Source organism: Parus major, chromosome 4 (assembly GCF_001522545.3).
Source record: "Parus major isolate Abel chromosome 4, Parus_major1.1, whole genome shotgun sequence".
In the NCBI taxonomy this organism is placed as follows: domain Eukaryota; kingdom Metazoa; phylum Chordata; class Aves; order Passeriformes; family Paridae; genus Parus; species Parus major.
The window spans coordinates 5,715,475-5,730,521 of record NC_031771.1 but is presented as its reverse complement, the minus strand read 5'-3'; the positions used below and the strand labels follow the sequence as shown (position 1 = coordinate 5,730,521).

The 15,047-nt window shown below is 43.3% G+C and overlaps 1 protein-coding gene across 5 annotated transcripts in view; it reads right to left on the bottom strand.

Annotated features, from left to right (window-relative positions):
- Positions 1 to 15,047, bottom strand: part of SPATA5 (spermatogenesis associated 5) — a 163,929-nt gene that overhangs the window by 30,538 nt on the left and 118,344 nt on the right. For all 5 annotated transcript variants that reach the window (XR_001521024.2, XM_015624710.2, XM_015624712.2 and 2 more), the window contains one exon: positions 5,468 to 5,632. Coding sequence is in view for 4 of the 5 variants with exons in the window: in XM_015624710.2 (XP_015480196.1) it covers positions 5,468 to 5,632 (165 nt within the window). In the remaining variant the exon portion in view is untranslated. The remainder of the gene's footprint in view (positions 1 to 5,467; positions 5,633 to 15,047) is intronic.

The window sequence follows — 15,047 nt, the reverse complement described above, 5'->3', positions numbered from 1 at the left end:
AGCAGAGGGCAAGTGAAGCTGGCTGACAGAGGCTGGGCCTAGATCCCTCTTTTATAAGCCTGTGTGACAGTGGCAGCTCAGCAGTGCCCTGCTGTGCTGGCAGCATGCACCCCTCTGCCACCCCAGCAACCAGGAGCTCCTGGTTACTCTGCCGTGGGTGAGGCTGTGGGAAAATGGGAAGGAAAAGACAAACAGCACAGTTGGTGCTGCTGGCAAAGCCAGGCAACTCCCCTGGCCTCAGCTGGTTTGGTGAAGCTACAGCTGGTTTGTGCAAGCTAAGGGAAGGGAGCTTGCTCCTGACACAGGTGATGCTCCTACTGATCTTCTTCCTTCCAAACACAACACAAAACAACCCTGAAAAGCAAACGCAGGAGTGCTCACTTACAGAACCTGGGTGGACGACACCTTTAAAGTAGTTAATGAAGAAAAATGTGTTGAAATCAGCTGTGAAGTTCCTGCATCTGAACTGTTTTGGTGTTTAAGGAATCAAAATATCAGCTCTTCGGGCATTATGGGGAAAAAAAAGTCAGGTTTGAGAAGCAAGCAAAATTTCATACCTCAGCACTGGTTGATGCTCATTCAAACTCCCTCTGGCTTTTTTTCCCCCAAGTTCCTCTGAGGATCCCTGTTCTTTGAGTTACTTAGGAAGCAGTTTCGACTGTGTCCTCCTGAGTTGTTAATGGGTCTGACCTTTTCGGAAACACTGATGTCCCTTCAGCCAGACACATTAAATCTCCCCTGCTTGATTAAACTATTAGGAAATCATTATCTCACTGAAGGAGAAAATGTTCTTTCCCAGATGAGCTTGCCATGCATAAATTTCAGTGCCAATACTCCTCTCCACACCAAACCTTATGTTTGGCATAAATGTGCTGATTTCCAGCCATGCTCTACACCATCCCTAGGTCAGAGCACACAGCACTCATGGATCAGGCCTCAGACACAAGATGATGAAAATCCACCCACTCTGGGCAACACCTCTGAAAAATGGGCGATGGGAACCAGATCTTTCTGAAGCGACTCAAAAGAGTGGGGAGAGGCAGAGTAATGCCCCAAAGTCCTGCTTTCAGCTGCCACACCAATGCCATTCCCAGACATCCCCAGGTGCTCACACTGCCCTTGTTCCCAGTCTGCCCAAGCACATTCCGCACGTAGGAGCCTCCTGCAAGACCAGAAGCAGGCAAAATCCCATGGGAAGTCCTGTGTAGTTAGTTCCTTCCTTTCCAGTGATTCATCTCGTTTATCCTAAACACTAACATTTGGAAAACATTCCCAATGCCAGGTATTTCCTCACCTTCCAGACACCTGTGCCAAACACATCCTTAGCACTGATAAATGTGTGTAGGAAGGAGGTGATCCCATGCTACCCATACTGCATGAAGGCTGAGACTTTTCCTCACCCACCCACACAAAAATGTTCACTTTTCAATGAGTGATATAAATTAACAGATCCTCTGCACCATTCCAAGAGAAACATCAGAGGTTCATCTGAGGCCTTAATCTTGCTACATTTCAATTTGATGGAGTACCTCACGTTGAAAATCACATTTCACTGTAATACTTCAGGCTACTATATAGGACTGAATCCACTGCCCTTTAAAAATGTTAAGCAGAAACCTTTTCCTCAAGTCTGGAAGATATTTTCCTTCATGGAGAGCTAGATGTAAAGAAGATAACACATCCTTATCTTTTCAATGTCCTTTTTTTTCCCCCCTATATCTAAACCCTCTCTCTCCTTTACTGTAGGTGTTCTTTACTGAACAAATTTTTGCCCCATTTCTTAAAAGGGTCTTTACCCTCCTGTGCACCTATGGTGGAACACATCCTCATTCCTTCTGTAATTAGTATCTTCCTCTGTACGAAACAGAGGATTTTGGAAAGGCTTGGTTGTTTGGGGGTGTTTTTAATTAAAGTTACTAGTTTAAATATGTCAATATCTGGTAAACAAGAACACGCATGTTTTGGAATACATATTTTAAGAGTCAAAGATTTGAGGTGATTTGAGCTAGTTTGCTGCTGCACAGATCTTTTTGGCATCACATCTGCTCTTATTTGAGCCAGAGCAAACCTTCATCAGCTTGCTTTTCTTCCCTTTCATTTTCTATGCTCCCATTGAGTGTTATTGCAAAGTGAGAAAGATATTTTTTACATTAACTGTTCCACTCGATTCAGAACCAGTGAAAGATTTACAGGTTCCAAGATTCCCGCTCTACCATTGTGTCCTGTAAGCATGGAAACTGATAATACTATAGAAACCATGCCAGCCTTGGCTTTCACCATGACCTGCTTTCCACCAATTTAAAAGCAGTCAGTCCCATTATCTTACTTTTATAAGCACACTCATCTGAGGAATATTGTCATCATACCCAGATTATTTAATTTTTTATTACTTCCAACCAACTTTAAACTCAAAACAACTCGACACTTGATTTCAGTTTCCACCTAAAACCTCCCTCTGTGCCTTTTAAATTGTAACAAAAACATCATCCGACTGCGGCTCAGACAATAAAAGAACATCTCTCACTCTGCTGGGTTTATTTTCCTTTTTATCCCCTACTTTCTGGAACAAAATATTTCTCCAGTGGGGAGATACTCCATTCATCCCTTGTTTGTCTAACCCCAAACTGAAAAATGGAGCACCTGAGTTTGTGGAAAGCCCATCTTTCCTAAGGTGAGCTGGCTATGGCAGCACCATGAAAACAAGCAAATGAGACCCAAAGAACTCACACTGCCAGTACTTTAAAACATAGCTTTTAAATACTTCTGTGGTCAGATCTCTAATTATTCCTACTTCAGTGGGAAATGAAACAGATAAAACTTCTCAGCATGAAGTACAACAGTGAAAACACTCTAGAAAAAGCTGTGTGAACATCCTCAGAGTGCAGACATTCTAATTATATAAAACCATTAAAAAATTATCAGTTTTATAAAAGCTGGACCTCCTGCAATTTTGCCCAAAATAAAATGCAGTGTCCCTGTAGAAGAGCCCAAGCAGTGTTGCAGAGCACTACTTCAGAAGGGTCTGGAAATGAAGATTGCACTCAAATTCAAGTATTTCCAGAAAGCTGAGGATTTCTTCGACCTAGAAGTTAACTGTACAGACATTGCTCATCATTTTTCTTATTAAACTTCACAGACACACGAGGGAAGGAAACTGCAATTCACCCTCATAAATTATCTTCCACCTTCCCTCACATGAAACAGTGGGAAGTAATCACCCTATTTTGCTATCTTGATATATCTTTAAAGGTAGTCATTAAAAGCAATGTACATCCAGCAGGTGAACAGAGATAACTGGTCATAAGCAGTGACAGGCAAAAACACACAAGTATCTGATCTGAAAAGGGGCCAAGTTGGAAGCCAGATGCACACTGAACTATCCACTTTCCTGGCTGTTTATTCAGCTCATGTCAGGATGATTCAACGCATCTTTACACGCAGCCCACTATTCATACAGCATCTTCTAGTCACAAAACCAGGCATTTTCCATTTCTTTCTCTGAACAAAGGCTAGAACAGTGGAATGGGAACTTGCCATTCAGCAGCGGAAACTATTTGTAAAGCTGGGAAGCTGGAGACACTGGGAAGAAAAGGCTTTAATGAAACTGGCCACTGTGTGTGCCAACTGTCAAGACTTTATATATTCTTCCAAGGAACCCTGACTGAGGCTTTTTCTGCATTTACTCTTTACATCCCAGTTATTATAATCCTTTGCATGATGCAAAAGAATAAAATTCGTGAGAAATGCCATATTAGAAACAGGCAGCTTTTTTTTCCCCCCTGCAACCAGTCTGTAGCTACACTCAATGACCCATTAACTTATTTTTGGTTCTGTACAAAGCCAGCACCAAGACATTTGTGACTCATTATCAGCCAGGCACTGGAATTCACCACTAGCTTTTCAGCTGATCCAGATCCAAAGGAAATCCCCATATGCTTAGAATTTCTAAAATACAAGCACTGCAGTTGTTGCCTGGTAAGGCGACAGTTGCCATATGCAACAGAGGATATGTTTACATTTATGTTTTTCGGAGGCTTGTAACTCAGCCAGAGGCAGATAAATTTTCCCAAGTTGTGCCACTGTCCCCAAATATAAACATAACACTGTTTCAGGTCGCTGCCCCAAAACGTGGAGGCAGTAGAGCAGTGACAGTTTTCCAGACCAACAGTAAAACCTGAAATCCTTTTTATTGTTGCCTTTTTTTTTCATTGTGAGAGACCACATTCTGGGCAGAAAGATGTGCTACACAAATCAGCTCTGCTCACTACACAGCTTCCATTCATTCATTCAGTCATTCATTCATTCCCAGAGTGCAGTCTGCCCTGTGCTGTGGAGCAGGAAAACCCTCGTGGGTTTGGCTTTGGTGTCTGCTGTGACACAGCTTCCCAAAATGACCCACAACGCACACAGCAGTGCCCTCACCAGCCAGAGGTTATTAATAGGAAGAAGCACAGTCTTTTACTGCCTACCAGCACCCAAGTGACAGCTAAATGAAGAGAAGCCTTGCCTGGGAGCACCACCAGTCCTTTGAGAAGGGCCTTCAGCAATCACACAAATCCTCCACAATCACCCAAGACAAAAGTTTAGCTTATTTCCCTGCCCTTGTAAACAGCACACAGAGAGATGGGGAGCCAAGGCAAGCACATCACATTTTCCACTCTGCTATGGAAAAAGCAGAAGGCGACTGTGTAATTAGATGGCGTGATAATGCAGACACTAGGGCTGGCTACACTAGGTGGAAATTCTGGTATTTCATACCTTTCAAGAGCTCAACTTGGCAACCTTATTAACATTCTTTGAATTTTTGAATTAATATAATTACTCTCAATTAATTAAAATGAGGAAAGAATGAAATATCCTTTCATGAGACACTAACATGAATAATATTCAGGGAGCAGAATGGTGACCACTAATGTACTGATACTTATAATAACTGCCAGGCAGCAGCATCTGAGAAAGTTTCTCCTTCTACCCAGGATGGGAAATAATTGACATCCAGTGTCAGAAGCTGAGTAATAGCAATGAGCTGTAACAGTAAGTGCTGCTGTGAGGTCTTGATCATATGGAATAGGAAAATACATGCTTCAAAGTGACTCCTTTGCAATTCCTTTGCAGTGTTTCCTAACTCTGTCTCTCCTCCTCAGGCTCTCAGTCACAATCCTACATTCAAAAGATTCCCAGAGATGTGGGGGAACTGTCTGGGAGAACTTGCCTCCGCCTCCCTCCACTCCTAGCAGTACATCCTTAATGCGGCCGCCTGCAACTGTATGAGGGTTCACCCTGAAAGAGACCCTTCCCCTGGCACCACTCCACTCATGGGGTAAAGTAAAAAAGCCCCAGATTGCAAAAACACAGGAATATCTGAAACATTTCCTTTCATAATTCCCACCAGCACTTTGAGAAAGCTCAAGGGCTATTTGAGTTCAACTTCAAACACCATTTGCGCACCGACTCCAGGATGTTTTACCTCTGCTCCCGAGTACTTCTGTGTGCGCTCCACGAGCTCGGCCAAGCAGACTTCATCACTGACTGGCATGGACTGGAAATGAAGCTTGAAGATTTCCCTGCGAGTGGCTGCATCTGGCAGTGGCACGTAGATAATTCTGTCTATTCGCCCCGGCCTCAGCAAGGCCTGCAATGAAAGCGTCACAGCAAAAGTTACAGCACGTCAAGGAAGTAAAAAAAACACAACTCAAAAACAACACCACCACCAAATAACCAACAGCTTAAACAAAAGCACGAACCTGCACAAGAAAAGACAGTAAGGCTACTCAGCTTCTGAAACAGCAGTTTATGGAAAAAAGGAATCATAAAGGAACCACAGTCATTTTCCTAAAACAATAGCTCTAAACTTGTTGCAAGGTGTGCTGGAATGTTAGAACTTGGCAGAAGGACAGGTGGCAATGGACACATCCACAGATCTTCCACCAAGACAATGAGGGAAGAAAAGAAGATTTTTGTTGGAGTGAATCTTACATTGTGGATCCACATTGCTTTATCCCACATTATTAGAGCTGCACATGGTTACAGATGAGCAGATTATTCTGACAGGGTTTTCTATGCAAAACAAGGTGACAACAGAGAGAGGCCAGGGATGCTCAGCTTCATATACGTGTTTAACCCTGCACTTTGGGTGCTCAGGGTTACTCAGATTATACTGGACATGGGAGGGTGGCAGAACAGAGACAGACAATGTAAGATGGCACAATGCCCACGGAGGGCAGCATGGAGGGTTCAGACTGGATGGGAGGAAAAAAATTCCAGAAGAGAAGCACAGCCTCAGGGCAGGTTACTGGGGAGGCTGTGGAAATTCTGCCATTGGGGGTTTTATGGCTCAGCCAAGGAAGCCAAGCTCTCCCCGACCTGGTCTGGTGAAAGTCCTGTGTTTGCAGGAGGGGGACTGCTGGGCCTCTGGAAGCTCCCTTCAAACAGCTTTCTGGACAGGGTCAAAAAGTAAACTTTATCTATATATAAAACAATTATATCCGATATAGAGGAGAAGCCAAGAGCTTAAATTTATGAGAAGGGAGGAAGCTCATTTCCCTATGTTTATAAAAAATCTCCAAGACTTCTGAAAACCATCTACAGTAAAAAAAAGAAAAATCCCTTCCAGCCTTTCTTGCTTTTTTACTTTTCTTACATTCGGAAAAAAGAAAGGCAAAATACAATAATCCTGTGCACAGTGAATGCACATAAATAGTATTTAAACCTTTTTTTTAAAAACTGAACAATGTTTATAAAATTCAGCATGTAACCTAAATTGTTTTTATGTTATGGTTCTCCCTTGGGTAGACTAGTTTGAGTTCCAGATGACTAGAGATATTGCATGGCTGTCCTGGGCTGTCAGCCAATAAGTCTTTTCCCAGCCTGATCATGTCAGTGAAAGTCATGCTGAAAAAATAGTAGGAAAGAGCTTTCCTTCCTGCACAGCACTGATCAAGTTAACACCCTTCCTAGAGTTTCTTTAAAAAGACTGTTGTGGTGCTTCAGAGTGGAAAAATGTATCCTGAATGTTAAGAGATGTCTTGTTATTTTTAAAACAGAACATGAAAATGCTCAGCAGAAAGCACACGGCCCCGTGGTGCCGCATGGAGCTGTGCAAGGACCGAGCAAGGCTGGGAAGCCCACAGGTCCATATCCAGCCCAGCACCCTGTCCCTGCAGTGACCAGATCCTGCTGGATCCCTACAGAAGAGAGCAAGAAACAAGCTGTCCACTGATATTTGCTCAGCAGACTGCACTGTTCTCCACAGCACTCCTGATGAATCCACCCAAGAAGTCAGCTCACTGACAATATCTCGACCAGTGCAGTGTATAATTCAGTGTCTAAATCATGTGTGTGTGTGAGGATGTTGCCATTTTTTGCCAACACACTTGAAAGAGAAATTTGCATGTTTCAAGACTAGGCTTGGAGGGAGAGGAATTAGACTGCAATTGTGTTCTGCATGCTCTTAAGGAAATGCCCATAGCTAATTCTATTATTTAGAAGAAACAAGAAATGTTCACGTGAGTATGGCGGTGCCTCTTTCAAACCAAGGCAGGTTTCATCAGGACACCCAGATAATTAGGAACATTTTCTAGAGCCAGCTTAGCTTCCCAATGATGAATGACCAGGGCTGTGGTGCAGATGGGACAGAGAAAATGCTCAGTGCAAATCACCTGGGACAAGCCCTCCATTGCTTGGCTCTCAGTTCCAAAACACAAAAAGCACAACTGCAGATATAACACAATGAACATACTTTTTTCTGGTCAGTAACTAAAATCTGTGTTTCCTCCACTTTGTCCCCAGTGCTTTGTGTTTTACATATGGTGGCAGTTGAAGGCCCAAGTTTTAAGCATTACTTTTTTTGCTACAATCAGGCCCAGGGACCTTATCCAAGGTGACCAGATGTGCTGGGAACTGTACAAAAAAAGCACAAGTCAGTTACAGCACTGCACACTGACTATATCAACACGGACAAAAAGGAGAGAAAATATTCTATAACTTCAGGTTGAGATGAGTTAGACTCCCTTCAGCCCCTGGAGGCTCCCCCAGCCCTCTGGACACAGTGACCCTGGGAGTCCCAGGGTACAGCCGGACTGCTCCTGGCCCTTCTGCCATCACCTTGGCCTTTTGGAAAGCCACCAGTCTCCCCCTCTCCATGCTCCTGAGGTAAAATCAGAGATAAAATCAATGGGTTGCATAAGGAAGCCTGCTGAGGCACATGATGTGGGCACCTTAAGCACTTTAAGCCCAAGGCCCAGGTGATGCTAACCAGCAGGGCCGAGTTGGATGGGTGCCACCTTTCTCCTCAACACCATTTTTTGTACAGTCCTAGAAGCTACTGCTTTTCTCAGCAAGATGTTGTGTGATCCAGCCTTCACCACAGGAAGGGCTTTGGAGGTGGCTGCTCCAGGTACACCATGACTTTCATAGGCCACTCCAGAAGATGTAGCTTCAATTTTACAAGATGCACATTGAAAATGGGGAGGAGAGTGATAAGGACCACCAGGTCACCTCTGGGCCAGCCCCACTGCCCTGGGCTGGGTGCACTGGGATTAGGTGGTGACCCACTGGCAAGGCACGAGGATGGATCCACGTTGTGGAGCAGGAGGAGGAGGAGGGATTCAGTAGGAGCAGGCAGTGGCCCAGCTGAGCAGGAGCAGAGACAGGAGGGGGAGGGTGAAGAGTTGAAGCGGGGCTGCAGGCCCGGGCAGATGCAGCTGCCGGGAGCGCGAGATGAACCGCTCACGGCTGGGAGGTGCAAACCCGATTTGGGGTGAGCAGCACACAGGAGGTGGGAAGTTGATGGGACCAAAATTAATTGATGCATGCACAAACCTACATAACTCACTGAGGTCGAGATGTGAGGGCTGCTAATTTACATCGGCCAGGAAGGGCACAAAACTAAATTGGAGTTTTGGTAGAAACCATAATACTTCAAGCCCAGAATACTTTGTACCACTGAGCAATTCTTTGACAGGTTTATGTGATTTTTTTTTTGTTTTGTTACCACAACAGTTATGAAAGAGGTCTAAGTACTCATGCTTTGAAAGGTTATGAGTGGTACACAGATAAAATGCTCCTCTGGAGAACACTAGGAGAGTGGGCTAATTGTCATGTAATACAGAGTATCATCAACAGCACAGTCACAGGTTTTTAAGGAGGAACTGCTCCCCTTTCAAAAAGAAATGTTTCAATTTTTTGTAGTTAAAATGGAGTATATCATCAAAATATATCATTGGAAAAGATAGCTAGGTCAAAAACATGTCTTTTGTGTGCAATTATGAAGACAATTATTTCAGGAAAGAAAACGTTAATAGGTAAAGCCTGGAAAATATTTGTGGTTCCTGTTAAGAATGGACCAGATTTAACCTTAGGGCTTTGCTAATTTTCCTCCTCCTCTTTCCTTTTTTTTATTTTGTTTTTTTAAGCATCTACCTTTAGGTAGCTTTGTAATAGGATATTTGGCCATTTTAAAAATCCCATTGTCAAAGAAAGAAGAACTACAGCACTGGCAGAAAATAACCAGCTGATGAGATCTCTATGGGACAGGAAAAAAAAAATATTTTCCTACTAATATATCTCTGCAGCCATGCTTAATTCATCAAAAGCATTTTTAATCACATCTTATAACAAAATCTCACACATGAACTGTGCCAGAGGATAACCTAACTTTAGCAAAAATAAATACAACCTGAAAACTCCCAAACAGTAAGTGGCATTTTGAGGTGAGTAAGAGAAAGCAAATCAGTTCAGGAGGTAGAGAAGCTCATCTGGAGAATCAGTGTTACTGCATGTTCTCTGCTGCAATCAATCTTCACAAGCAGGAACAGATTTTTATACCAAATTTGTTTCCTTTCAAGCAAATACACTGCTTTTAATGCAAAACCCAAATAATGCAACTAAAAGTTTAATTTTTCCTTTGAGTCCATTGAGATTAGACCACTGATGAAAATAAGAGGACTGGGAATAGTTCCTTTGTAAGTAAATCCTTCCAATTTAGATTGACAAGTGCTATTTATGAGTTGTGGTCGTGTCTCTTACTTACATGGACTCCTCATTACAAGAGATGCTCCGTATCTTGTAACCTCATTGGGTAACATAATTTTTTTTTTTTTCCATCATTACAGTATTTGAACATTTCTAAGTAATTTTAAAGAAACAGAATCAGAGAATGGCCTGGGTTGGACGGGACCTTAAAGACCATCCAGTTCTAACCCCCATGCCATAGACAAGGACACCTTCCACTAGACCAGGCTGCTCCAAGCCCTATCCATCCTGGCTTGGAACACTTCCAAGTGGATGGAGAATCCACAGCTTCTCTGGGAAGCCTGTGCCAGGGTCTCACCACCCCTGCAGCCTGTGCAAGCAGTAGCTGTTTGTGAGATGCTTTCCATGGTTTTGCTCACATGTCAGGACAGATGGCACTGCAAGTGTGGCAAGTATTAAGGCCTTCTTGTGCCATCATTTATCTCTGGCAGGAGTGAAGGCAGCTCCCATCAGTGAAGGTGCTTCTCCTACGCTTTTGAGGCTCATCTCGGCGCCTGATGTTTTCGTTCTCGCTCTGTGCCAGAGCAGGTCATGCTCCCAGCCCAGCAGATCAGGAAATGCCTGGCATTTTAGGATCTTTGAAAGTTTCAAGTACAGGAAGCTCATCCATCCTGTTTGCTAGACAGATTAGCAGAAGCTTTTTTGCATGGGTTAATTACCAAAATTAACAGAAGGTGCTGAGGGGAAAAGACACATTGGACTATTATTATTATTAAGGATTTAAAAACTATGGTCCAGTGGAGAGCTAAATTTTATTCTCCCACAAGGTTTTTACTCCTGCTCCATCTGGCACGAGCTGCTTCGGGAGGCAACCCCAAATTCCTCTGTTCCAGGTGACACGCTTATTCATCGTGGCACAAGGCTGGAGTCTTGTAATTACAGGCTCCCGAGTCAAGTGATACTGCTTTGTTCCTGCCAAGAGCCCCTTTCCTCACACTCTTCCACCTCCCCACCTTCTTCCTCCTGTGCCAACGTCTGTCACCACTGTCAGCACATGCCAACATCTCTAACCAGTTCCCCTCTTTGATGACTTTTTTTGCTGGTCACCACCCTTGTACATCTCCCAAGATCTGTGCAGATTACTCTCTGCTGTCATTACACAACACCTACGACTCCTCTCAGGGTGGAGCACTTTGCTTCTATCCACTACTTCATAAAATGCATTTGCTAACAGAATTTTATCAAGTATTATTAGAAACCAGCTCCTAGAAAATGCTGCTGTTCCCTATGCGAAGGCTTCGCTTTTCACATAGATTTATAAAAGCCAGGCTGCACAGCCCTTCCGCGCTGTCAGTCTTGCTCAAGACCCGGAGCGTTGTGCAAGTTGACAAGAAAGGACATGATAGTTTGACAGCAGGTGTTCAGCAGGAACGCGCTACCGAGCGGCAGCAGCGCGGCGGGAACCCTCTGCTCAGGCATTCAGCAGGAGCAGGAACTAAAGGCAGGGATCAAATGTGTGCTTTGATACACTGGCAAACAGCAAACCAACTGCAAACGGGAGACAGCTGAGATGATCCCAGTCCAAAGCAAGATGAAACCATAGGGAGAGTGAACTACCTCCAAAATAAGAACATGATCTGTCCCTCAGATGCCCCTGCCTGTGTAGCAGCTACTCCTTTTGCTTATCCTCCAGGTACACATCTTCAATTAATCTTTTCCCTTCAGCCACTAATTCATACCTCTTTCCAGTTTGTCACATCAACAGCGGGAAACTTCTCTGTGTAATTCCATGTGTCTTCTGGATCTGCTCTTTGCTGGCTACCCACAGGAACTAGCACCTTCAGCCAGCACTACAGATCAGTCTCTTAAGCTATTACAGCAGAACAGTTTACCCTGCAGTGTGGCAGTGTGCAGGAAAATAGTGAATTCATCTTTCCTTACAAAATGAAACCTGGGGAAAGAACTGCCTTGAGTCAATTTGAAGCCACTGTCATCGCCTGCTGGAACGACATACCCTGCTTCTTTATGTTTCACAGCCATTTCCACCAATGGTAGTGATTTAAAACAGGTATAACTTCAATAACTACAGATAAGCAGTGCTTGAAGTGCTCCAAGAAAGCAAAAATTTCCAGAGTTGATGTGAAAGCGTATCAAGCCTCAAAAGCCTCTAAGGAAGGCCAGGCTTGGCTTTCCAAACCTGGATGCCACAAAATATTCTCATCTTTTTAATCAGACTAACAGCAGTGTCCTGACCACTGCACATCAGCATCCTGCCACTGGCAGAATTTGATGGATACAGCCAATTCACAGGGAATTGTGGAGAAAGGAGACTTGAGGAGACTTGTTCCATTGCAATGAGACCGTGCAAACGCAACTGCGAGGAACAATGTGCTCCTTGGCCCATGCAGACAATACCAGGGCACGTTTTTATGTCATTTTGTTCAGATAGGATTAAAATACCTCAAGAAACCAAGTTTCAACCACTTCTCTTGGCAGAAACATCCGCAGGCAGATATTCTGCAGCTGCAGAAGCAGTATCTCCGTGCTTTTTTTTCCCATCTGATATTTCAAACAGTTAAATTGGCTGGCTGGCACAAATCACTGCAGTGCTCACTGGGAGGCAAGCTTTGCCCAAGCCTCCATCTATTGAAGTCCAAACCTGTCAGGAACACGGCCCATTTTCAATGCAGTAAAAGCAGTTGCAAACCCAAGCAACAGTGCTGATACAATCCCAGTTTGGCACCACAGAAATTCAGCTCCAAATTACGTGTGTTCAAACCCACCGAGGCACCACCAGGGAATCGGGCTCTCAGTCCCCCCTGCTTTGTCAATATGGCCTCAGAAAAGCAATTTATTCTTCACAATCTGCCCGTACCTTCAGGATACTCAACCGCACATTTTAAAGCCACCAACTTCCTTTGCAAAGGGGGTGTCAGACACAAGGTTTTGTCCTCTCCCCATGTCCACTCTGAGCAGTCCTACCACAATGGCACAGAGGATGTCCCAGTTTTCAGCTGTTTTCCTGCAATTTTAGCAAGGATCAAGAGCGATCTAGTGCTCTACCCCTTGCTGGGTCTCACAGTAAGGTTTTAATGTGGAGAAGACACTGGAAGATGTGCACTCCATGCAGCCTTTTCTTCCCTATTTCAAATAAAATGATTTTTAGTAAAGTTAAAATTAAGTGAAGGGGGAAAAAAAAAATCTATCATCAGCTAATAAACAACATAACACACCCTCTTCAGTGTATGTTTACGTAAGAGAGTCCTCCATGCTCCTGTCTAAGAGGTGCAAAACCTCAGGAATGTCAGCTCTTTTTCTCTTTTTTTCCTTTCCCTTTTTTTCCTTTGGGGGTGGGGGAGGGAATGGGGGTTTAATGAAAGAACCCCTTTAGAAAGAGATAACAATTACATGTAATGGAACCTGGAACCAGACTCTTTTGGCAATTAATCACCCAGGAGCCGTTGCAATCCTGCAGGCTGTTTCTGACAGATTTTGAGAGCTTTACAGGAATCACCGGGATAAGATGTGCCTGGGCTGGCTTCTGACAGGGACCAATCATGTACAAAGTGTACATGACTGCTGGTTTTAGGTTTTCTACTTTTTTTTTTTTGTTTGTATATTCATATACACACACAAATATAGACACACACATATATATATATATATATACACACACACACATCCACACAGAGGTGTGCACCCATATACACATTTCCACAGGAGTCGTTCTTGACGTACATGGAACAACTGCAGAACTCATTTGTTGGCCCAGAGGCAAAAAAAGAAAGGAAAAAAAAAAAAAAAAAGAAAGAAAAAAGCCTTTTCTTCCTCTCAGCAAAGTACAGCTATCCATCACTTAACAGAGATACTTCCTGTTTTCAAGCAGTTGGGAAGGCATGACTTCCAACCCAAATACTTGGCTTGGCAAACCATTCCTGTGTTGACAGATGCTTTTATAACCACTTCATTCCACCTGAAGTTTCAGTATAAAAGGAGGTGGTTTTCGTTGTTGGGTTTTTTTACCTTCTTTTCTTTTTTTTTTTTTCTGAGGGGGGAGAAAGGGAAAGCAAAAAGGAGAGGAAAGAAAAGGAAAAGGAAGGAAAATACCACAATTATAACAGCTGGATGACAGAGGTTAGCATAGCTCTGACAGATGTTACCATGTAACCTCAAAATGACATGTTAGAGAAAAAACAAACCACTGAACCTGTTCCTTGCAGGAAAGAGAATTCTGAACTCCTGCCAAAATAGCACAATTCTCCTCAGAAGCTTTTGAACACTGCAACAATGATCTGCCACATAATACATTATTTTCCATATATAAGCTTTACCTTTATAGTACCACTGCTCTGAGTGTTTAAATTACCAGCATGGGATGAGATGCTTTTCTGAGTGACAACTAAGCCTCAAATGACAAAAACCGACAGCAGGTCAGCTCCATCAGGACTTGCTTTGTAATAGCTTTTCACCTCCTACTTTCTGCTTTCCTAGGATTCATCCACAGGACATGCTCTGAACACTTCTCGAGGCCGCATACTTCAGTGTGTGACAAGGAGAAGTTAAGCTGCGCTGCAGACCAGAGGATGTATTTCTAAAGCTGCATGATCCATTTTATATAACCTTTTGTCATAGCAGTTTCTGTATTCCTTACACCTGGTTACTTCAGTGACTACTCTACCACAAAATTCTTCATGATTTTTCCTGGCTTGTGACCAAACTTTACAGACCTGTCTGACAAACTACAGATAAACAAAGTGCAAAAGAAATATTCCTGGAACAAACCAGATGTGCGAAAGCAGCTGCTTCTAAAGAAAGAAATCAGCAGAGAGGTAGGCAACATCAAGGAAACAATTCAGAAACAGTTTCAAAAGGAAATCAATGACTTTCCGTCATTACTGCCAGCGCTGCGGCTGAAAAAAATAAATTTCTGGTTTTCATTATTTGAAAGATCTTATTTTACTACTGTGGTTCTGGAAGACCGTTTTAAGCAATAAAGTAGATACTGGTCACAATAACTATAAGCTAAAGGAAAAGTCATTCAACTCAGGGAGAGAATAAAGCCACAATACAATAAA